Source organism: Panthera leo, chromosome A1 (genome assembly GCF_018350215.1).
Source record: "Panthera leo isolate Ple1 chromosome A1, P.leo_Ple1_pat1.1, whole genome shotgun sequence".
NCBI classification, from domain to species: domain Eukaryota; kingdom Metazoa; phylum Chordata; class Mammalia; order Carnivora; family Felidae; genus Panthera; species Panthera leo.
In genome coordinates this window covers 92075036-92098868 of record NC_056679.1, presented here as the reverse complement: position 1 = coordinate 92098868, position 23833 = coordinate 92075036, and the positions used below count along the sequence as shown (strand labels likewise).

The window sequence follows — 23833 nt, the reverse complement described above, 5'->3', positions numbered from 1 at the left end:
AAGCCTGCTTGGGATTCTCTCTCCCTCTCTCTTTCTGTCCATCCCCTTCTTGTGCTCGCTCGCTGTCAAAATAACTTTAAAAAAAATTTTTCAGCAGAAATAAATGAACTAACCTAAGTGAAAAATTTTAATACAAAGTATAAAAAACAACGCTTATCGTCTAGGTGCTGCCGGACGACATAAGAATGGAGAAGACCATGGTCCCAACGTTTCTCCCGCCACATCCTGCCTGCCCGAACACCACTGGCACCAGACGCTCGGCGGGCTCCACCCCCTGTCCGCTTCTGCTACTGGGGGAAGCGGCAGAAAGGGCGGGAGCAAGGGACTGTGAGGGCACCAAGGTCAAAGGGGAGGGCGAGTTGCGTCCCAATCCCTTCGAGCCCTGGCGGAAGGCCTTCGGGGAACCCTGGGCGGCCCATCTCGGCAGCCCGAGTTCTGCCACTTCCAGCCAAGCGACCTTGGGTTGCGAGACTTCCTAGAGACCAGTTTCCTCTTTTGGGAAAATAAGAGTGGCCGAAGCTACCGTGCTGGGATGGGGCGCATCGGGGCAAGAGACTGCAGCCTCACAGAGAAGAGACCGTCTCGGGCCCCTCGGCCACTGGGCTCGCGCGGCCGTTCGCTCGGGACAAGACAGTGCTCCCGCTCCGCCGCGGCAACCCTCCGCAAGGCCCTGGCTCGCGCGGGTTCTAAAATGAGGACAAAAGCCCGCCCGGATTTAGCGTGCGCGCGCCGCTGAGGCCAATGGGACGCCGGCGCGGGGTTGAGTGACGGGCTGGCGTAGCCAATGAACATGCGCCTTGTTGCGAGGTGGGCCCGGCCCCGGCATTATAAAGAGCGCCACGAGTCGGCATTGTCAGGCGGCGGCACCGCGCGGGCCCGAGCGAGCTGTGTTGATCGGTGATCTCCTTGCGGCGCGGCGGAGGAGGGGGACGCGAGGTCGCGGCAGCTCCGTCGGCGGACGGAGGCGAGGCCCGGCAGCGCGGGCGTGAGCGCGGCCGAGCCCGCGGCGCCTTCCCTGCGGGTGGGGACGAGCGGGCCCCGCGGCGTCATCGGCGCGAGGTGAGCGGCCGGGCCCGCGGGCGGCGGGCGGGAGCTGGGTGGGAGCCGCGCGGCCCTGACGCGCCGTGGTCGCTCGTTGCAGGAGCCGCCGCGCCCCGGCCTAGCATGTCGGAAGCGGGTGAGGAGCAGCCCATGGAGACCACGGGCGCCACCGAGAACGGACACGAGGCCGCCCCCGAAGGCGAGTCGCCGGCGGGGGCGGGCACCGGGGCCGCGGCGGGCGCCGGAGGCGGGAGCGCGGCGCCCCCGGCCGGCAACCAGAACGGCGCCGAGGGCGACCAGATCAACGCCAGCAAGAACGAGGAGGACGCGGGGTAGGTGCGGCCGCGGGCCGACCGGGGCGCCGCCTTTGTTCCGGGGCCGCCTTTTGTTGGCGCCACGCGGCGGGGGGAGGGGCGGGCGGGAGGCCGGGGCCTGCTCGCGGCCCGCCGCCCGGCCCCGCTGCGCCCGCCGCGCCGCCGCTCGCGCCGGAGTTTGCAGGAGTTTGTTGGGTCGACTTTGGCGCCGCCCCGGGGCCGCTCGCGCGGGGCCGGGGGCGGGCGGCCCGAAGGCGGGGGGGATAGTGCCCTCGGACCCGGGGCCAAGGCGGCCTCGGGCTCCGCGGGGCTGCGTGGGCGGAGTTGGCGCGCGCCCCGGCGGCGGCCTCCCTCCCCCACCCCGCGGAGGGCGGAGTCACGGTCTGAACGCGGTCTCCGGCCCCCGGAAGCCTCGAGTTCCTTGAGGGCGAGTTCTCGAGGGTGGGGAGGACGGGCAGGGACGGCAGCATTTTGGTACTTGCTTGGTAGTCAAAAGACTTCCAGTTATGAGTGTCCCGGGGGCTTCTAGCCCAGGCTAAGAGTGCTCTTCTTTGCCCAGTCTGGGGCTGCTCCGTTAGGGTCAAGGTTGTTTGGGAGGGTAGTGAAGATTTGTTAGTACATTCCAAGGGTAGTACCCTCCCTTGGGGACATTAAGGGTACACCTTTGACCGGATGGCCACCTTGTTTATAACCCTTACAGTGAAGGTTCTGTCAGGGCCAGCCCTTCTAAAATCACAAGGCTTCTTGTAAGACTTGTTGGCACGTGTCTTTACCATTTCAGAAAAATGTTCGTTGGTGGCCTGAGCTGGGATACCAGCAAAAAGGACCTAAAGGATTATTTTACCAAATTTGGAGAGGTCGTTGACTGTACAATAAAAATGGACCCAAACACTGGCCGGTCAAGAGGGTTTGGGTTTATCCTCTTCAAAGATGCAGCCAGTGTGGAGAAGGTAAGCTGGGTATTTGATGTCAGCGCTCTTAAGTGTATCTAAGAGGATATCATTCTTAGAGTGTGATTAGTTTGTGTGTGCTGTAAGTGGTTGAGGGCTTTGGCAACAGCAGAGGTGAGGAACTTTCTTGTTTTTGAAGGAATTAAAAATGCAGATTAGGTAGAGCGATGGGTATGGACTAGAGTGGTCCAGGAAGATTATAGCTGGTGTTTATTATGTTTTTATGCCTACTCTGGGCATTGCTGAAGCAGATGCTTTATTGTGGGGATTAGAAAACAGTCCAGGGTTGCTATGAAATAAGGCATTATTTTAGGCCCAATTTGCAGAAAACAGACTCAGGTTTAAGTAGAAGAGCTCACACAGCTAGAAAGGGGTGGATTCCAACCTATACTCTAGACACTGCTGCTTTACTCCTGAAAGAGACCGGCTTTACACCGAGACTGGGCAGGGAAGGTGATTGGGGGGGTAGCTATACTTGAAGTTTGGAGAAGTTGAGTTGGTAAGTCAGGTTCGGGGTAGAGTTTGGAGGGGACATACACATTCTGTGTACCAGTGTTGGGGTCTTTGTGTCTCAAAGAGAAGGGCCTTGTTCAGGGTCATGCTGCTGAGTTAGAACCTAATGTCCTTCTGTTGGGACAGGTCCTAGACCAGAAGGAACACAGACTGGATGGCCGTGTCATTGACCCCAAAAAGGCAATGGCCATGAAGAAGGACCCGGTAAAGAAAATTTTTGTGGGGGGTCTGAATCCTGAAGCCACTGAGGAGAAGATCAGAGAATACTTTGGCGAGTTTGGGGAGGTGAGTGTGTCACTCAGGGAGCTGTCTGCTGGTTGCCCTGAGGTTGTGGTCTTCCTGGTTCTTAGCAGCCTTGGCTGGCTCTAGCCGTCCTCAGCAAGGCTTCTTGTTCATTCTGGCCTTTGTGGGTCTTTTCTCCTGGGAGTTCCCTATGGGTCCTGGGGTGGGAAGAGGCGTTGGTTCTGAGCTTTGTGTATGTTTACAGATTGAGGCCATTGAGCTTCCAATGGATCCAAAAACGAACAAAAGACGAGGCTTTGTTTTCATCACCTTCAAAGAAGAGGAACCTGTGAAGAAGGTTCTGGAGAAAAAGTTCCACACCATCAGTGGAAGTAAGGTAAGGTGTCACGAGCTCTGTATCTGGCCACCTGGTGGCGAATTGGCTTTTACAGGTGTGGGTTAGGAGGTGGACTCTCTAGGGCAGTCTGACCCGACTGTTTTTCTGTAGCGTCTGCTTTCCTGATTGGGGCAGATGGTCCTGCCCTTCAGGGGGTTCCTAGGTCGGTAGAATTGGCAGAAACACAGGATGTGTGGGAGGAAGGAGAAAGGGTGGTTTCTGTGGGGTAGAGGGTGTTGAGTAGCCCCTTTGATTTCTGATTGAAAGCTAGACGTCAAGGTGTTCTGAGTAGTCTGAGGCGAATAGGGCCTGTAGTTAAGGTCTCAGAAGATTCTAGAACTTCTGTCATCTAGCAGTTCCCTCTGAAGTCTTTTCTTGCTCTGGAGCTTATTATCTCCTGTCTCGCCACAAACAGATCTTTGTTCACTTCCACCCCCTTTGGATGCTGGTTTAGTGAACTCCCACCCCAGGTGAAGATTCTTTCCAAAGCTCCCAGGGTTTCAGTGAGCTGGCAACCATGGCCAGTTTTACCTTAAACCAGCTCAGTGCTGTGCAGGGAGAACTGCAACCCTTTCCTCTGAACTCTGGTCAGGCCAGAGGTAGTTTGTCTCAGGTATTCTCCAGGTGGCTTAGGAGGCAGTTGAGGGTGTGGCCTGCTGTGGCTGGGTGTGGCAGGCCCTGAGCCACAGGAGCAGCCAGATAAGGTGGGACTGGTCGGGTGGGGCTTCTGGAAGTCTTAATCTTGGCTGGGAAGTTAGACTGGATTCAGGATTGGGCCCTTAAATGATGTTGAATCCTAGGAGCCGTTGGGTAAGAGCTCGCTCATTCATTGTTCCTCCGGTGGACAATGAATGACAGAGGTCTTTTTTTTATGTGTCTTAATTGTGAACTGGACAGGAAGTGTCTGTAAGGTAGTAAATTATAACTGGTAGTGGGTTTTGAAATAAATGTATTTGGCATTTTAATTCAACAGAAGACATCAGATGGCATCATTTGAGGGGGTAGCTTGTCAATTTTTTTGAGTTTTGAGGGAGAGTATGCTTGTATGGTGACACATTATATGTTTTTTTTTTTTCTTGGTCCTAATTAGGGAGGTATATGTGCCCAGGTACTTTCTTTAAAAAGTAAACTCCTGATTTAATTAGGAGCACTAGGAGGTCCTGGACTCTCATAGCACACACAGTGGGCAAATTTTTGAGCAAAAAAAAGGATTCTTTGCGTCCTAAGGGGACACAGATTCCTGGCCCTTCTTGACAATAGGCCAGTGGTTGGGGGAAGGTGGGGGTGGAGCCGTAGGGCCTCAGGGAAGCCTTGTCCTGAGCTTCAGTGGTTTTCGTCCTCCAAGCTGAAGGTCACCACCTCAGTGTATTTGAGTGGGATGCTTCCTTTCTTCTGTAAGGAAAAAAAGATTGAGAAAGGTGTTTTTTTTTTTTGTTTTTTTTTTTTTGTTTCTCCTATAAGGCTTCTTATTTGGGAAGCCACCTCTCATCCCCCTTGCCCAGTAGGACCAGGCTGGCATCAGACTTGACCCTTGATGTGGGATCTTGCTACACTGGGTTGGCATTGGCCTCGCTGTCCATCCTCCCAGTTAGACACAGAGCTGCCCCTGAGCAGCCATCAGCAGGCCTGGGGTTGTATCTGTCATCCCCAGTAAGTTCTCTGGGGAAAGGTTTCAGCCAAAAAGACCCTAGTAAGTTCTGGTCTATCTAGATTTTAGTTGTGGTCCTGAGAGTTTCTAGCCTACACGTGGCTTCCAACTTGAGCATATTTTGTTTTGGGGCAGGTGGTCGCAGGTGGCTATCTGAATGTTTGTCAGCAAAGGTCTTTGTCCACAGTCCCTGCCCGGAGTTTGTCATGGTGGTCTGACCCATTGTCTTCTCTGCTTTCAGTGTGAAATCAAGGTGGCCCAGCCCAAAGAGGTGTATCAGCAGCAGCAGTATGGCTCTGGGGGCCGCGGGAACCGCAACCGAGGGAACCGAGGCAGTGGCGGTGGTGGCGGAAGCGGAGGTGAGTGGAACCTGGATGAAGAAGGGTCCCTGCCTGTGTGGAGCTTCCGTGCCTATCTCAGGGCTCACCCTGGCTTCTGGGGCATGGTGCGCCGGGGCGAGTCACATCGGCTCTGCTGCTGCTTGGAATGGAAGAGCCTGGCTTTCTCATGGCCTGGGGTCCCAGGGCAGAGGGGCGATTGCGTTGCATTTGGAGGGGTGGGGGGCACAGGGTGCGCTTGTCTCCACGGCTGTCCCGAGTCTTGGTACACCCGTGGGCGGGCGGGCAGAAGGTAGGGCAGGGCTGTGCCAGGCGCTTTACCTCCTTCTGTCCAGGCCCCTCTGACTCCAAAGCCTGAACTTCATCCTTTTTAAGGCCGAGCTGCCGGGGAGGGTGGGGGTGAGGAGAGGGAGATCGAGCGAGAGTGAGCTCCTGTCTCTTTTGCCCTGAGTGAAGTCAGTGTTCAGTCCTATCCCGGCCTGCAGCTCACAGGCTCGGGTCACAGATGCAGGGCCGGGCCTGGGGCCCTCCACACTGGGACGGCAGTCCCTTGGCTTCTATCTCCCGAGTTGCCATTAGCAGCCCCGCCACCCAAAGGGCAGGATTTCCTCCATCCTAGCTCCTGCGTGTGCTAAATGGTCCACGGGCCCCTGTGCCCGCTCCCCCCACAGGTCAGAGTCAGAGTTGGAATCAGGGCTACGGCAACTACTGGAACCAGGGCTACGGCTACCAGCAGGGCTACGGGCCCGGCTATGGCGGCTACGACTACTCGCCCTATGGCTATTACGGCTACGGCCCCGGCTACGACTACAGTAAGTAGGAGAGAGGGAGGCCCCGTCCGCTCACCCACCCTGGGAGGCAGGACAGACAGCTCAGGGGCCACTGGCAGCAGGGGCTTTGGAGTCGGACAGGCTGGGCTGTGTGTGGTCCGGCTCGGCCACTTAGAGCTCCCCGGTTTTGAGCTCTTGAGCTTCTGGGCCTCAGGAAGGTGGGGCACGGACAGCCCCCTGCCGGACGGGGCTGTAGGCTCCGGCGAGGATGCATGTCAAGCGCCTGGCACAGGGGTAAACGCTCAGTAAGTCGTAGCTGCTATCGTTGTTGTTCTTGTCCCTAGGTCAGGGTAGTACAAATTACGGGAAGAGCCAGCGACGCGGTGGCCATCAGAATAACTACAAGCCGTACTGAGGCTTCGGCAGGATGCCCGACCGATCGCACACGCTTTGTTTGGATATTGAGTGAACACAATTATGTACCAAATTTAACTTGGCATACTTTCTATGGCCTGTCCCATGTGCATCTTATTTAAAATTTCCCCCCTGGAAATCACTCTCCTGTTGACTACTTCCAGAGCTCTAGTTGTTGTAGGCAGCGTGTGGGGTCTCTGAGGCCAGAGCGGCATTATGGGCTGATTTTATTCCCGGGTTACCCAGAGCCAGATTGGAGGGTCTGCTTCCTGCTGCCGCTCTGCAGCCTGGACCTGTGGACCCTGGTTGTAAAGAGTAAACTGTATCTTAGGAAACCAGTGTCACCTTTTTTTCACCTTTTAATTTTATATTATTTGTGTCATACATTTCCTGTTAATGGAAGTGTTAATTTTACTGTACTTTTTGGTACCTTTTGGGAATCTAATGTATTGTAAGGTATTTTACACGTGTCCTGATTTTGCCACGACCTGGATATTGAAGCTATCCAAGCTTTTGAAATAAAAATTTAAAAACCCCCAAAGCCTGGGTGAGTGTGGGGTGTGCTGTGGAGGAGAGCGGGGAAGGGCCAGGTGCTCCTGAGCCTTCGAAGCTCCAGTACCCTCCGTGACCTAACAGCAGTCCTGTCCGGCATGGCCATAGCCTGTCAGCCACAGGGTACTGCTACTAAGTTGCTTTTAATGATCTGGCCCTGCCCTTCTAGAAAAAAGTTCAGAGTGAAGACAGCTGTTCAAGGGGGTGAAGGTGGTACAGTGAAGGATGCCCCAGCGCAGCAGGACGTTGGGGCACCTTCAGACATCTCTCCTTACCCTGCCAATGGAAATCGGATCCCGTCTCCCAATGAGGACAGTATGGTCCCGTAGACCAAGGCAGTGTTCTAGGAGCCGGCTCAATTTGGACACGAGGGGCCCCTCCTGGGTGGTGTAGTACAGCCCACTCTGCCCTGGCAGAGCCTGTCTGCTGCCTGGATTGGGACGCCCCGAGGCTGGTTGTTAAGGCCTGAGACTAGCTGGCTGCAATAGGCGGCAGTGGGCTAGGGCCCTAGATGGATGAAGCCTGGTAAAAAAAGAATTTTGTTTTCCATCACTTCTAGAAGGAACTGGCTACTTCTAGGAGGAAAGTGCTACTCTTGCTTTCTCATGTCCGCTATCAAATGCAACTATTAGAGATTTTTCTGGCAGGTCTGGAAAGGGCCCATTGTTTGAAGCCTATCTGGGGGAAGGGAACATCACTTGGAACAAAATGTTACGAGAAAGCTTTGGCTTTCTGAGTGAAGGAGCCACTGCTGATGGCAAGGAACCAAGGTTGGGTCTCGAGAAGCAAGGCCCACTCACCCAGAGAAGAACACCACTCCACAGGGCTGCCTCAGGGCTGGAGCCGCAGTGTCTCACAACTTCTCACCTTTTCTTCCATGTCTGAAAAACATCACAAAGGCACCCAAACAAGTTAACCTTTCTCTAGTGTCCAAGCTTGGTTGATATTCTGGACATCGAGCCCACCAGCCTGTCTGGCCCCTTGCCCCATGTGCATGGGCCACCAAGCCATGTTTCCTGAGACTTCAGGCTCAACTGCAGCGCCCCCTGCACACAAAAGCTAAGCTAGCTAGTCAGCCTCTCCTCCCCTGGGCTCCCCACGAATACACTCCCTATGGCGGGTCCCACACCACCTCCAGTTGTGTCTGCTGGGGCAGGTGAGGGGCCACCTGCGGGGCTGCTTTCATGTCTACCAGGAGATGGGATCTTGCCTACTTTGCCCACTCCTGCTTCTCCCAGCCCTACACACGCAGCACTGCCTTAGTGCATTCTAGAATGCTTTGTAAGTGCACTTAGGGGACACCCTGGACTGACCTTGATGTTCCTGTGGGATTGGGAATGTGGAGAGGAATCTCCTTTTGCATTTAATCAGTCCTGGCTACAAATCTCATTCCAATAGCTCTGCAGCTGAGGGTCCCCTAGCCTTCAAGTAAGGCACGAAGTTCCTGCCATCTACCTTTCCATGGTTTTACTGATCCATGGTGGGGTTTTCTGTTGTAGTTAGCTTGTCCCGTGTCTGCATGAGTGCCACCCTGGCAGGATGGTGAGTGCCCCAGTTCCTGCCTACTTGGTGCTCAGGAAGGCCCTCTAGGCACAGCCAGGGAAAGGGGTGGCTTGGGTCCCCGGGACCCCTCCACACCTCAGCTCCTTGTTCCCTCCGTCTCTTCAAAGACTCCTGGCTTGCTGTTGAACCCCTTTCCTGGGCAGGCTGGAATGTTCTGGCTATTGGCTGCAGGTTGAGCTCTAGAGACCCTCCTTGGGCTCCCAGCTTACTTGTCAGGATGGCATCCATCTTGGCCACCACATGTCGTGCATTGTCCACACTGAAGCACATCGGGGGTTTAAACTTGAGGACGTTCCTCCCTGGGCCATCAGTGCTCAGCAAAATGTAGTTCTCCTTCATCCTGTGAGGAAAGGATATAGCAGAGCCTTCTGGCCCCGGATCCAGCCACACTACCCTTGGAGCCCCACCACAGGTGGGTTCCCACCAGGACACAGGACTGGCTGCCTCTTCCCAAACACCTACCTGCCCACCCTTTGTAGCCCAGCATGAACAGCTCCTACCTAGGGTGCCCTGCACCTATTCCTGAGTCTGCTGCCTCCCCCACCCAGGTTAGGGGCCTCACCTTGTCCGTCCCGGAGTTCCTGTCTAAGCCAAGACTACCACAGCTACGATGTAGACAGCAAGGATCCTTGCACTTACTGGTGTTACTGGTACAGTGAACCCGACATACTCCCTTACCTGGCTGCGTAATTTCCCTGCCAGCCTTGTTTCTGTTTTCTTCCCGTAAGTAATCTTGAAATCCCAGAGGACTATGCAGTTTTAATTTTCCATTTCTTTTTAGGGAGATGACTTCACCCTTAGTTTTACCAGTTTCTAAGAACTTTCATATCTCACACGTACAGCTTTTAAACTAGGAAGGTGATATGGCCAGAAAGGAGACTGACCTGATGGTTATTTCACATTCTCTCTGACCCCCACTTCCATTCTTTTTTTTATTCCTTTTGTTATTTTCAAGTCTTGCCAGGAACAGACTGTGTCCTCAGTCTGCCTTCTGGCTCCTTTCTTCCATACGTTCTTCCTGGCATGGACTATGGTTGTACTAGAAAGAACAAGGTCCATACTTCACATCTGGCCGTGCCACCTACAAGCAGGCCAACTGTGGGTATAACACCTGCCCCTGGTTCAAGTTTTCTCCCTGAACTGGAGAACTTGCGTGAGGTGGAAGAAGTCAGGCCTGGCTCCAGGTCTGGCTCCCTCCTTCCACAGCTTCTGGGTTCTGAGGCTCCGTAGGGGGGAGGGGGAAGAGGAGGTGTGGTGGGTGAACTGGTGGGTGTGCCCAACCAGCAGAGGAGGCGGGGCCGGGACCCCCCAAAAAAGGGGTCAGTCTCAAAATCTGGAGGAGGAGAACATTTTTACATCATTACTGTTCGTGGGTTATCAAAATCGAACGATGCGCATTTCACACTGAATAGGGACACACCAGAAGGGTTTCTCAAGGTGGGGGAAAGGGGTAGGAGTAGGGAAGGGTGATAGAAAGGGAGTAACAAGGGGAAGGGTCCCAAGGCTCGGGTACTGAGGCTCAGGTCCTGGATGGGATCAAGTGCAGGAACATGCAGATGGGCTGGGGTGGGGGACTTGGGAGTCCGGAGATGCTCGGTCACCCAGATGCCTTGCACCTGTCCATCTCAAACACACTGCTCTGGGGGACAGGGAGCCTTGAGTCTGCTTCTGCCTCAGTACCTGATGTGGCTCTGGAGAAGCTTCTTCCCCTCCAGCAGCCCAGGTCTGAGAAGTGTGGCTTTTGGGTCCCGTGGCTTTGGCATTCTAGGCTGGGAATGGCCTGCACCCATCTGAAGCTTTTGCAGCCACACATGGGCCACAGAGCTGATGCAGCTGCTTTCCCTGGCTGGAGAGCCAGGGGGCGCACAGATGGGTGGCCCATACCCTGCTCAGGCCCAGATGCCCACTCCGTGCCTGGGAACACGGTGACAACAGAAGTGAGAGGGAGGCTCTTGGTCAGGGCCTTAGACGCTGCAAAGGTAACTTGTCTGAAGAAAAAATACCTGGACACCACGTAATTGGCCTCTTCAGTTGCTGGTGTCCTGGTTGCCTCGTCTTTGATCAGGTCCACACCAATGAAGAGCCCAGTGCCCCTGGAGCAGAAAGACAATGTCTTAGGAGGCCAGGCCCAAGGGACCACGGTCCTGGGCCTCAGCCAAGCCCCTGTCAGCTCTGGGGCTGTTCCTCGGCCTCTTGGGGAGGCTAAGTGCTGTAGGGACTCTCAGAGGGTGGTGACCCAGTTCTAGGAAGTAACTGATGGGAGGGACCCCAGGGGTAACAGAGGAAAGGTTGGGGGTCTGAGCCTAGTTTGATCCTGGTTTTCCCTTCCCTAGAAGCGCCATTCTGGACAAGAGCACCTCTCAGTGCTTTAGTTCTGTGGAGCAGAGAGAAAAATCCCGCCCCCCAACCCCGACCCGGGTGGTTAGGTGATATAAGAACCCCCCCCCCCCACTTGGCCCCTAGCAGCTGCCCTGAGCCTCACCTGACGTCCCCAATGATGGGATGTTTGGCTTTCTGCTGTCTGAGGAGCTCCATCAGGAAGCTGCCCACGGAGGCGGCATGGGCCTGCAGCTGTTCCTTCTCTAGGACGTCCAGGACGGCCAGGCCCACGGCACAGGACACCGGGCTGCCTCCAAACTGAGCCGGGGCACAAAGGGCGTGTCAGATGCTCAGGAAAGTGGGCTGTGCCTCAGGGAGCATGAGGGCAGAACTGCCACCCACGCTCCAAGGGCAGCGACGAGCACAGGCCCGAACCCCTCAGAATTAAGGGGACTCGGGCAAATGGGGTTCTCCTGAAGCCCCCGTGGGCTGTCCTGCCTTTCCAGGTGCTGATGTGACTGTAACTCAGGTAAGGCACCCTCAGGGGTACAGGAGGAGCCCCAAGAGGCAGAATCAGAGGAGAGGAGTGGTCATTCCCACAGAGCTGGTTTTTGTCAAGAGGCTTTAGGGCCCCATCTCCCAGGTCAGGGCCAGACCCAGAGCATTGGACTCGTTCCCATCACCTCCTTCAGAGAGGGTCAAGAGCACCATGCTGGAGCCACACCCAGGAAAAGCCACTCTGTCATTTGGCTCAGTGCTCTGTTGTTTGACAGATTTTAGGGTGCAGACCATAAGTCAGCGGACTGTAAGCCACATGTGGCCTGAGGATTTGTGTGTGGCTTGCATGGCATCAAAAGCTTTGAATTAGGTGCTAATGGTAAATATGTATTCTTGACTTAAACCTGGCCTGTCTACACAGGAACTGGCTGTCCCCTTCGGGCACCCTGACTGCTTGGACTCTCTTCCTCTGCCTGGCTTTGCAGATGTCTGAGTGGGGACCTGTGTTACAGAAAGTTAGGAGTAAGGTGGTCTCTTGCAGACTATTTTTTTTTTTTTAAACATACTTAAAAAGAAAACTATTGAGCTATAGTGTATATACAACAAACCGCATATATTTCCACTGTATATAGTTCAGTGCAATTTGACAAGTATATAGACCTGTGGAGCCTCCACCACAACGCAGATACCAAACGTTTCCATCACCCCCTGAAAGTTCCTTGTGTCCCTCCACTACTGGCCCAGGCAACCACTTGCTGTCAGTACAGTTTTGCCTTTTCCAGAATGTCGTATGAATGAAATCGCAGAGGATGTTCCCTTCTGTGCCTGGCCGCTTCTGCACAACATGGTTTTGAAAATTTCCTGTCTTGTGTGGATCAGTAGTTTGTTCATTTTATTGGTGCTAGTATTCCACGATATGGATGTTGCCATTTGTCTGTGCAATCTCCAGTTAATGGCCCCTTGCATTATTTTTTGATTTTGGCTATTACGAATAAAACCATTGAGAACATTTCTAACAAGGCTTCGTGCAAACGTATGTTCTCATTTCTCTTAGGAGTGGAGCTGCTGGGTTGTACGATCAATGTGTGTTGAGCTTTATAAAAAAAACTGTTAAGACTCTTCCGAAGTAGTTGTCCTATCACATTCCCATCATTTGTCTACAAAATTCCAGGCGCTCCCATCCTCAAAAAGGCTTGGAATTTTTTTCTAATGGGTGTGTAATGGTGTCTTGCTAGATCATCTTCAAAATCTGTGAGCAGAGCCCCATGCTTGAGCGCATAAGAAGCTTCCTAGGTGAGTCTGCCATGAGGCGGATTTCTAATCCGTCCAAAACAAATTATGTGTGGAACGGACACAGGGGATGGACCAAGGCTACTTACTGTATAGTATTATTAACCATGAACTTGTTAAAAGGTGGAGTGTATGTATTATAGCATCTTTTGTTTGGAACCATGACCTGGCCAAGATGCTGAACTGGCACAATAGACAGGTTGACCTGTGGTCCCAAGATCATTCCAGAAGAGCAACAGAAGATGAACAAGGGGCGCCTGAGTGGTTAAGTCTCCGACTGATTGTGGCTCAGGTCAGGATCCCACGGTTTGTGAGATGGAACTCCGTGTCGGGCTCTGTGCTAACAGCGCAGAGCCTGCTTGGGATTCTTTCTCTGTCCATACCCCACATGCGCACACACGTGCACGTGCTCTCTCAAAATAAACATTTATTTCATTTCATCTCATTTTATTTCATTTTATTTAACGTTTATTTATTTTTGAGACAGAGACAGAGCATAAATGGGGGAGGGTCAGAGAGAGAGGGAGACACAGAATTGGAAGCAGGCTCCAGGCTCTGAGCCATCAGCCCAGAGCCCGACGCGGGGCTCGAACTCACGAACTGTGAGATCGTGACCTGAGCTGAAGTCGGACGCTTAACCGACTGAGCCACCCAGGCGCCCCTCAAAATAAACATTTAAAAAAAAAAAAAAATGAACAAGTTCTGACATAGTCCTGGAGAATCTAGAAGGTCATGCATACGCATAGGGATATACTCATGCCCTGTGCCATTGCCTTTTCAGGAAAGACCTGAAAAGCTCTAAGCTCTCACCACTGGCTATCTTGAGGCCCTGCAGAAGGAGGAAGTGAAGGCTGAGACAGTTGTAGGCTGCATGGCTGAGTGTTGAAGTCCTGCCCTAACACATGCAGAACCATCTGTCAAAGGCTGAGAGATATTTAAGATATCTGTCCAATCATTAGATGATCACTAAGCCACCCAAGCAAAGACTAAAGAGATCATGTGTGACACAGAATACAAACTTCACAGACTTAGTTCGGAAAAGGCATTACACAGACAGTAATAAAAAATACCAAATTATAAGGAGGGAAAGTGATTTCCAAAGTTGGTGGATTATTGTCCAGTTTTCAGAAGAAAATTATGAAACCTGCAAGGAAAGAAGAAAGCAGGATTCCTACATGGGGGTGAGGAACAATCAATAGAAACTGTCCCTGGGGAAGCCAAGATGGTGGCCTTCCTAGACAAACATATATGTTTTTAACTTTAATTTTAATTTACTTTATTATTTTTTGATGTTTATATTTGAGAGAGAGAGAGCGAGAGAACGAGCACAAACTGGGGAGGGGCAGAGAGAGACAGAGACAGAATCTGAAGCAGGCTCCAGGCTCTGAGCTGTCAGCACAGAACCTGATGCTGGGCTTGAACCCACAAGCCGTGAGATCAGTACCTGTGCCGAAGTCAGATGCTTAACCGACTGAGCCACCCAGGTGCCGCTAGACAAACCTTTTAAATCAGGTGTTATGCATGTATGTTAAAAGTTGAAACCATACTGCAGGAACTAAAAAAGCAAAGCATGAAAATGACGTCTCACCAAATACAGAATATCATTAAAGAGACAAAGTTTTTAAAAAATTTTTTTTTTAACGTTTATTTATTTTTGAGACAGAGACAGAGCATGAACGGGGGAGGGTCAGAGAGAGGGAGACACAGAATCTGAAACAGGCTCCAGGCTCTGAGCTGTCAGCACAGAGCCTGACGCGGGGCTCGAACTCACGGACCGCACAAGATCATGACCTGAGCTGAAGTCGGCTGCCCAACCGACTGAGCCACCTAGGCGCCCCTGACAAATTGTTTTTTAATGTTTATTTTTTGAGAGAGAGAGAGTGCAAGCAGGGGAGGGGCAGAGAGAGAGGGAGAAAGAGGATCCAAACCGGGTTCCACACTGACAGCAGAGAGCCCAATGCGGGGCTGGAACTCATGCACTGTGAGATCAGGACCTGAGCCAAAGTCAGGTGCTCAACTGACTGAGCCACCCAGGTGCCCCAAGAGACAGAAATTTCAAAAAAGAACTAAATGGGAATTCTGGAGTTGAAAAGCACAGTAACTAACGAAAAATTCACCAGAGAGGCTCAACAGTAGATTTGGGCAAAGAGGTGAAGGAATCAGCAGATTTGAAGATCTGTCAATTGAGATAGTCCTGTGTGAAAACCAGAATGAAACCGTGAACAGAGTTTCAGCAACCTGTGGGACACAATGACGCAAACCAGTATTTGCAAATGGGAGTCCCAGAAGGAGAAGAGGAGAGAGGGAAAGAGACACAAGGACAAGGAAAGTAGGAGAAATGGGTGAAGGTGGTCAAAAGGGGACAAATTTCTAGTTATAAAATGACTACATCATGGGGATGTAATGTGCAGCATGGTGACTGTAGTTAATGATGCCGTATCATATATTTGAAAGCTGCTAAGAGAGTAGATCTTAAAAGTTCTTATGGGGAAAAAAACATACCTGTGTGGTGATGGATGCTAACTGGACTTGTGGTCACTTCAGAATACAGATAATTGAATCATGTTGTATGAATCTAATATAATACCATATGCCAATTATAGCTCAATTAAAAAAAGAATACTGAAATCAGCAAGAGAGAAATGACTCACCATATGCAAGAGATCCTCAACAAGATTAACAGCTGATTCCTCATCAGAAACCACAAAGGGCGGGGGCAGTGGGGTGACATATTGCAAGTAATGAAAGAAAAAGATTAGGGCACCCCAGTTGGATAAGCATCTGACTCTAGATTTCAGCTCAGGTCACGATCTCACGGTTTGTGAGATTGAGCCCCGTGTCTGGCTGTGTACTGACAGTGTGGAGCCTGCTTGGGATCCTCCCTCTCCCTTTCTCTCTGCCCCTCCCCTGCTTGTGTGCTCTCTCTCAAAATACATATATAAACATTAAAGAAAATTTAAAAAATTAAAAACTGTGTGTTAGAGAAACTGCATGTTTAAAAAATAAATAAAAATGAAAGGGGGAACGAAGACAATTCCAGATAAATACTGAAAAAATGTGTCACTAGCAGATCTACTTTACAAAAAATACTAATGGTGTTTTTTCAGGCTGAGATGAAAAGTGATCAGATAGTAACTCAAATTCACATGAAGAAATAAAGAGCACTGGTAAAGACAACAAGTGGGTTGAAAGCAAAAGCGTGGAGATGGCACACTATGTAAACAGCAGAAGAGCTGGAGGAGCTGTACTAATAGAAGTAAAAGACTTGCAGATCAAAATTGTTCTTAGCAACACTGACAAGTAGTTTCTTATGCCAAAAGAGTCCATCTATCCAAAGGACGTGACCATTACAAACACATTTATACTTAAAAACAGAGCCCCAAAATACACAAAGTAAGCACTGACAGAACTGAAAGGAGAAATCTACAACTCAGTGACAACTGGAGAGTTCAGTCTCTCATTTTCAGTCATTGAGAGAACCCCCACAGAAGATCAACATGGAAACAAGATGTGAACATCACTATAAGCCAACTAGACCTAACAGACGCATACAGAGCGGAATAAACAGTCTTCTCAAGTGCATCAATAGGTCAAAGTCACACGGACCCTTAAAAAATTTTTTTTAATGTTTATTTTTGAGAGAGCGAGCGAGTGGGGGAGGTGCAGAGAGGCACACACAGAATCCGAAGCAGGCTCCAGGCTCCGAACTGTCAGCACAGAGCCCAACATGGGGCTCGAACTCATGCACCGTGAGATCAGGACCTGAGCCGAAGTCGGGAGCTCAACCGACTGAGCCACCCAGGCGCCCCACAAGGGCATTTAAAAATACATGTGAATGCCATGGTTTGTGAGATGGAGCCTGCATCAGAGTCTGTTTAGGATTATCTCTCTCCCTCTCTCTCTGCCCCTCCCCCCCTCAAAATAAGTAACTAAAACATTAAAAAAATAGAAAATAAAAATACAGGTTAATGACAAAACACAACATGCCAAAATTTACGGGATGCAGTGATAGTAATTACATGAAGATTTATGTCTGTAATTACATGTGTTAGAAAACAGATCTCGAATAATCTAATTCCCCCCCCCCCCCCCACTAAGAAACTACAAAAAAGAGCAATCAAAACCAAAAGCAAGCAGAAGGAAGGGAATCCTAAAGATTGGAGTGGAAATACATGGAAATAAAGAAAAACAACAGAAAAAAAAAAATCAAAAGTTGGTTGAGAAGATAAATAAAATTGACCAACCTCAACTAGACTGCCAAAGATAAATACTCAAATGTCTAAAATTAGGAATGAGAGGACCCATCACTACCAATCTTAAAGAAGCAAAAAGGATTATAAGGGAAGAATATGAAAAAATGTATGTCAGTGAGCTAGACAGCGGAGATGAAATGCACAAATTCTTAAAAGATGAAAACTACTGACATCGACTCTAAAAGAAACAGAAAATGTAAGAGACATATAGCAAGTATGGGGACCTGGGTGGCTCAGTCAGTTAAGTGTCTGACTCTTGATTTTGGCTCAGGTCATGATCTGATGGTTGTGAGATTGAGCCCTGCGTCAGGCTCTGCGCTCAGCATGAAGCCTCCTTTAAGAGTCTCTCTCTCCCTCTGTCCCTCCCCTGCTAGTGTGTGCTCCCTCCCTCTCTCTCTCTCTCAAGAAAGAAAAGACCTACAGCAAGTAAAAAGAAAAAATTAGTAATAAGTTCCCACAAACAACAGCCTAGAACCTGGGCACCTGGGGGCCTCGCACTAGCAGGCTTACAGCAATGCCAGCCAGGCAGGGGGCCAACTCCACCTGACAGTGTGCCCACAGGAGGTGCAGGCCTGCCACAACACAAGGGTGCACGTAGCCTACACAGGGAACACCCATGGAGCACCTGGCTCTGGTGGCCAGGAGGAATTGCTCTTCTGGGCCCCACAGGACATCTATGTAAGGCCACTCCTTCAAGACAGGGAGGTAATTGAACTACCTAATACATAGAAACAAATGCAGACAGGGGCACCTGGGTGGCTCAGTCGGTTGAGCGTCCGACTTCTGCTCAGGTCACCATCTCACACTCCGTGAGTTCGAGCCCCGCGTCAGGCTCTGTGCTGACAGCTCAGAGCCTGGAGCCTGCTTCAGATTCTGTGTCTCCCCCTCTCTCTGCCCCTCCCCTGCTCATGCTCTGTCTCTCTCTGTCTCAAAAATAAGTAAAAACATTAAAAAAAAATTTAAAAAACGCAGACAGTCGTGCAAAATGAGACAGAGAAATATGTTTTAAATCAAAGAACAAGACAAAACCTGAGAAAAAGAACTAAATAAAATCAAGATAGCAATATACCCAATAAAGAGTTCAAAGTAATGGTCAGAAAGATGCTTACCAAACTTGGGGAGAAGAATGGATAAAAACAGTGAGAACTTAAACCAAGAGACAGAAAATAAAAAAGCAATCAGAGCTGAAGAATACAATAAGGAAAAGGAAATATATACTAGAGGGAATAAACGTAGACTAGATGATATGGAAGAATGGATCAGTGATCTGGAAGACGGTAGTGGAGACCACTTAACTGGGACAGTAAAAAGAAACAAGAATTAAAAAACAAGATCATTTAAGGGGCCTCTGGGACAACATCAAGTGTACTAACATTCACATACTGGGGTCCCAGAAGGAGAGGAGAGAGTAAAAGAGACTGAAAACCTATTTGAAGAATTAAGGCTGAAAACTTGCCTAACCAAGACATACAAGTCCAGAAAGCACAAGTCCAAAATAAGATGAACCCAAAGAGACCCACACCAAGACATGTTATCATTAAAATGTCAAAAAGTAAAGACAGTGGGAATCTTAAAGCAGCAAGAGATGGGGCACCTGAGTGGCTCAGTCAGTTAAGCATCCAACTCTTGGTTTTGGCTCAGGTCGTGATCTCATAGTTTGTGGGTTCGAGCCCTGTGCTGCACTCCATGCTGACAGTGTGGAGCCTGCTTGGGACTCTCTCCCTCTCTTTCTCTCTGCCTCTCCCCTGCTCCTGCTCTCTCTCTCAAAAATAAACATTTAAAAAAAATTTTTAATATTTTTATTTATTTTTGAGAGAGAGCAAGTGAGCGAGTGTGAGCAGGGGAGGGGCAGAGAGAGAAGAGGAGAGAGAATCCCAAGCAGGTTACACACTGTGAGCACAGAGCTGTGGAGCACAGAGCTCCACAGAGCAGCACAGAGCTGCAGGGCTCAAATTCACGAACCATGAGATCATGACCTGAGCCGACCCAAGAGTTGGCCACTTAACTGATTGAGCCACCCAGGTGCCCCCAAAATAAATAAACTTTAAGAAATAATAAAAAAATAAAAGACATGAAAAAAAGCAGCAAGAGAAAAGCAAGTAGTAAGGGAACACTGATAAGACTATCAGCTAATTTTCAGGAGAAACTTTGTAGGTCAGAGGCTCCTGGGTGACTCAGTTGATTATAAGCATCCAACTTCAGCTCAGGTCATGATCTCATGGCTCGTGAGTTTGAACCCCACATCAGGCTCTTTGCCGTCAGCACGGAGCCTGCTTTGGATCCAGGACAGAGGAGCCTGGTTTGGCTCTGTCCGCCCCCCTTCTCTGCCCCTCCCTTGCTCATGCTTGCGTGAACACTCCCTCTCAAAAATAAACATTAAAAAAAAAGGAAAAAAAAAACTTTGTTGGTCAGAAGGCTGTGGTATAATATATTCAAAGTGCTGAAAGGGAAAAACAAACCAACAAACAAAACCTTATGACCAAGAATACTCTGCCTGGCAAGGTTATCATTCAGAGTATAAGTAGAGGTAAAAGAATTTCCTGGTCAGCAAAAGCTAGGAGTTCGTCACCATTATACTGGCTTCACAAAAAATATTAAAGGGACTTTTTAAAGCAGAAAAGAAAAGACAGTAACTAGAAATAAGGAAATATGAGAAAAAAAAAACCCCTCACTGGTAAAGGCAAACATAGAAAAAGTAGTGGAACAACCACTTATAAAATGGTGAAAATGTGACATCAAAACCATAAAATGTGCGTGTGGGGGGGAGTGGAGTAAAAATGTAACTAAAAAACATTTTTTTTTCCTTAGAGACAGTGTGAGTGGGGGAGGGGCAGAGAGAGAGAGAGAGGGAGACATAGAATCCGAAGCAGGCTCCAGTCTCTGAGCTGTCAGCACACAGCTCGATGCAGGGCTTGAACCCACGGACCGTGAGATCATGACCTGAGCTAAAGTCCAGTGCTTGACTGACTGAGCTATCCAGGTGCTCCCAAAATATAATGTTTTTAGAATGAGTTTGAACTTAACTACCAATTTACAACAGACTGCTATACACAGCTTGTTATATATGAATCTCATGGTAACCACAAACCCAAAACCTATAATAGATGCACAAAAAAAAAACCCAGAAAGGAATCTAAGCATAACAGTAAGGAAGGTCATCAAAGCACAAGAAAGCAAGAGAAAAAGCAATAGAGAATTGCAAAACCAGCAGAAAAGAAAATGGCAGTAAATACATAGCTATCAATAATCACTACAACTGTAAATGGACTCAATGATCCAGTCAAAAGACACAGGGTAGCTGAATGGATTAAACAAAGGAACAAACCCAGGACTCATCTATATGCTGGCTACAAGAGACTCACTTCAGACTTAACATACAAACTGGAAGTAAAGAGATGGAAAAAAGATAATCCATGCAAATAGAAGCAAAAAGGTAGCAATACTTATATCAGACAAAATATACTTTAAAACAAAGATTGAAATAAGAGATAAAGAAGAGCATAATATAATGATAAAAGGGATCATTTAAAAAAATTTTTTTAACATTTTTATTTTTGAGAGATAGAGACAGAATGTGAGCGAAGCAGGGGCAGAGAGAGAGGGAGACACAGAACCCAAAGCAGGCTCCAGGCTCTGAGCTGTCAGCACAGAGCCTGACACAGGTCTCAGACTCACCAGCTGTGAGAATATGACCTGAACTGAAGTTGGACACTTAACGGACTGAGCCACCCAGGCACCCCAGAATAAGTGCACATGGAACATTCTCCAGTACAGATCACAAGGCCACAAAACAAGTCTAATAAATTGAAGATGAATGAAATCACACTTACCAACCACAACAGTGTGAAAGGAGAAATCACTGACAATAAAGGAAATGGAAGAAATACAAACACATGGAGGCGAAACAAGATGCTACTAAACAACCAATAGGTTAATGAATAAATCAAAGAGGAAATAAGAAAATACCTGTGACAAAAATGAAAAAACAATGCTCCAAAATCTATGGGAAACAGCAAAAGCAGTTTTAACAGGGCAGTATAGTGACACAGGTCCATATCAAGAAACTGGAAAAATCTTAAATACATATTTTTTAATGTTTATTTTTGAGAAAGAGAGACAGAATGCAAGCAGGGGAGGGGCAGAGAGAGAGACACACAGAATCAGAAGCAGGCTCCGGGCTCTGAGCTGTCAGCACAGAGCCCAACATGGGGTTCGAACTCCTGGACTGTGAGATCATGACCCGAGCCGAAGTCAGACACTTAACCGATGAAGATACCCAGCTGCCCCTAAGAAACCGGAAAAATCTTAAACAATCTGAGCTCACACCTAAAGGAGCTAAAAAAAAAAAGAATAAAGTCAAAAGTCAGTAGAAGGAAGAATATAAAGATCAGAACAGAAGTAAATAAAGACTAACGACAAAAAAAAAAAATCAATGAAATTAAGAGCTGGTTCTTTAATAAACAAAATTGAAAAACCTTTGGTCAGACTTGTCAAGAAAAAAGAGAGAGGACCAAATAAAATTAGAAGTGAAAGAGAAGTTACAACCAATACCACAGAAATATAAAGGATCATAAAAGATTTTCATGAACAATTATATGCCATTAAATTGGACAACCTAGAAGAAATAAATAAATTCCTAGAAACATGCAATCTTCCAAGACTGAATCAGGAATAAAACAAAAATCTGAACAGATGATTATTAGTAATGAATTTCAATCAGTAAAGAAACAAAAACGAAAACAAAGAAAACTCCCCCAAACCAAAAGTCCAGGACCAGACAGCTTCATAGGTGAATTCTACCAAACATTTAAAGAGTTAATACCTATCTTTCTGAAACTTTTCAGTTTATTCCAAAAAACTGAAAAGGAAGGAACACTTATTTATGCTCATGAGGCCAGCATTACCATGATACCTAACCCAAAGACACTGTAAAAAAACGAAAATTACAAGCCAATATCCCTGATGAACATAAGATGCAAAAATGCTTAACAAAATACTAGTAAACCAAATTCAACTAATACATTAAAGCTCATACACCATGATCACATGGGACTTATTTCTGGGATGCAAGGATGGTTCAATATCTGCAAATCATTCAATGTGATACATACACATTAACAAAACAAAGGATAAAAATCAGTCAGTCAAGAGATGAAGAAGCATTTGACAAAATTCAAAATCCATTCATAATAAAATCTCTACAAAAGGTGGGTACAGACAGAACATACCTCAAACACAAAAAAGGGCATACATGGCAAACCCACAACCAACATCATACACGATAGTGAAACGTTGAAAGCTTTTCCTCAAGAAGACAAGGATACTCCCTCCTGCCACTTTTATTGAACACTGTCCTAGCCACAGCAATCAGGCAAGACAAGGAAATAAAAGACATCCAAATTAGAAAGAAGGAGTAAAACGGTCATGATGCACAGATGACCTACTACAATATAAGAAACTCTCAAGTCTGCACCCCAAAACTATTAGCATAAAGGAATTCAGTAAAGTTGAAGGATGCAAAATAAACAGAAATCTTGTGTCTCTATATACTAGTAGCAAATTATTGCAGAAATTAAGGAAACCATCCCGTTTACAATTGCATCAACAAATAATTAGGAATAAATTTAACTGAGGAGATGAAACAGCTGTCCCCTGAAAACTGTAAGACACTGATGAAAGAAATTGAAGATGACACAAATAAATGGAAAGATATACTGTGCTCATGGGTTGGAAGAATTAATATTATTCCCATGTCCATACTACCAAAAGCAGCCTATGGATTTGATGCGATCCGTATCAAAATACCCAGTGACATTTTTTTCACAGAACTGGAACAAATAATCCTAAAAAGACTCCCAATAGCCAAAGGAACTTTGAGAAAAAGGAACAAAGCAGGAGGTATCAATCATACTCCCAGATTTCAAATGATACAATTTATAGTAATTAAAACAACATGGCACTGGCACAAAACCAAACACGTAGACAAATGGAACAAAATAGAGTCCAGAAATAAACCCACACTTATTTGGCCAATTAATCTATGACAAAGGAGGCAAGAACATACAATGGAGAAAAGACAGTGTATTCAATAAATGGTGTTAGGAAAACTGGACATCTACATGCTAAAGAATGAAACTGGACCACTTTCTTACATCATATATAAAAATAAGCTCAAGATGCATTAAAGACTTAAATGTAAGACCTAAAACCATAAAACTCCCAGAAGAAAACAGGCAGTAAACTCTTGGACATTTATCTTTTTGGATCTGTCCAGGCAAGGACGACAAAAGCAAAAATAAACCATTCGGACTACATCAAACTGAAAAACTTTTGCACAGTGAAGGAAATCATAAACAAAACGAAAAGGAAACCTACTAAATGGAAGAAGATGTGCAAATAAGAAATCTCATAAGGGCTTAATACCCAAACTATATAAAAACTCACAAAACTCAGTATCAACTGTTTTTTCAGAGTCCACATAAAAGTGAAATCATATGGTATGTGTCGTTCTCTGATTTGTTTCACTTAGCCCAGTACTCTCTAGCTCCATCCTTATTGTCACAAGTGGCAAGATTTCATTCTTTTCTATGGGTGAGTAATATCGCACTGTGTACATCATATACCACGTCTTCTTTATCCATTCACAAATTGACGAACACTTGGGCTGCTTTCCTATCTTGGTTCTTGCAAATAACGCATGATGAACACAGCAGTGGATAGTTCTTTTCAGATTGATGTTTTTATTTTCTTC

At 48.1% G+C, this 23833-nt stretch overlaps 2 protein-coding genes across 4 annotated transcripts in view; one reads left to right on the top strand and one right to left on the bottom strand.

The window, feature by feature from the left end:
• Positions 1-846: 846 nt before the first annotated feature.
• On the top strand, positions 847-7148 carry HNRNPAB (heterogeneous nuclear ribonucleoprotein A/B). Of its 2 annotated transcripts, XM_042933085.1 has the most exons (8): positions 847-1059; positions 1142-1373; positions 2137-2305; positions 2945-3103; positions 3306-3437; positions 5327-5444; positions 6095-6235; positions 6538-7148. In XM_042933085.1, the coding sequence occupies exons 2-8, from the start codon at positions 1165-1167 to the stop codon at positions 6606-6608; spliced, it is 999 nt and encodes a 332-aa protein (XP_042789019.1). In that variant the 5' UTR covers positions 847-1059; positions 1142-1164; the 3' UTR covers positions 6609-7148. The 2 variants fall into 2 exon arrangements, with proteins under 2 accessions (XP_042789019.1, XP_042789028.1); XM_042933094.1 differs by lacking the exon at positions 6095-6235 and having other exon boundaries at positions 848-1059.
• Positions 7149-7959: 811 nt separating this feature from the next.
• The window catches only part of PHYKPL (5-phosphohydroxy-L-lysine phospho-lyase), a 35427-nt gene continuing 19553 nt past the window's right edge, over positions 7960-23833 (bottom strand). For both annotated transcript variants that reach the window (XM_042933073.1, XM_042933065.1), the window contains 4 exons: positions 11205-11359; positions 10726-10815; positions 8932-9062; positions 7960-8040 (listed from right to left, as the gene is read on the bottom strand). In XM_042933073.1, the coding sequence (XP_042789007.1) occupies positions 7991-8040; positions 8932-9062; positions 10726-10815; positions 11205-11359 (426 nt within the window). In that variant the 3' untranslated portion in view covers positions 7960-7990. The remainder of the gene's footprint in view (positions 8041-8931; positions 9063-10725; positions 10816-11204; positions 11360-23833) is intronic.

Excerpts from the sequence above, each read along its gene's own strand:
- HNRNPAB (XM_042933085.1), top strand. The coding sequence starts at position 1,165 with ATGTCGGAAGCGGGTGAGGAGCAGCCCATGGAGACCACGGGCGCCACC. Across the intron at positions 2,306-2,944 it reads ATGCAGCCAGTGTGGAGAAG|GTCCTAGACCAGAAGGAACA; the intron begins GTAAGCTGGGTA and ends CTGTTGGGACAG. Across the intron at positions 3,438-5,326 it reads ACACCATCAGTGGAAGTAAG|TGTGAAATCAAGGTGGCCCA; the intron begins GTAAGGTGTCAC and ends CTCTGCTTTCAG.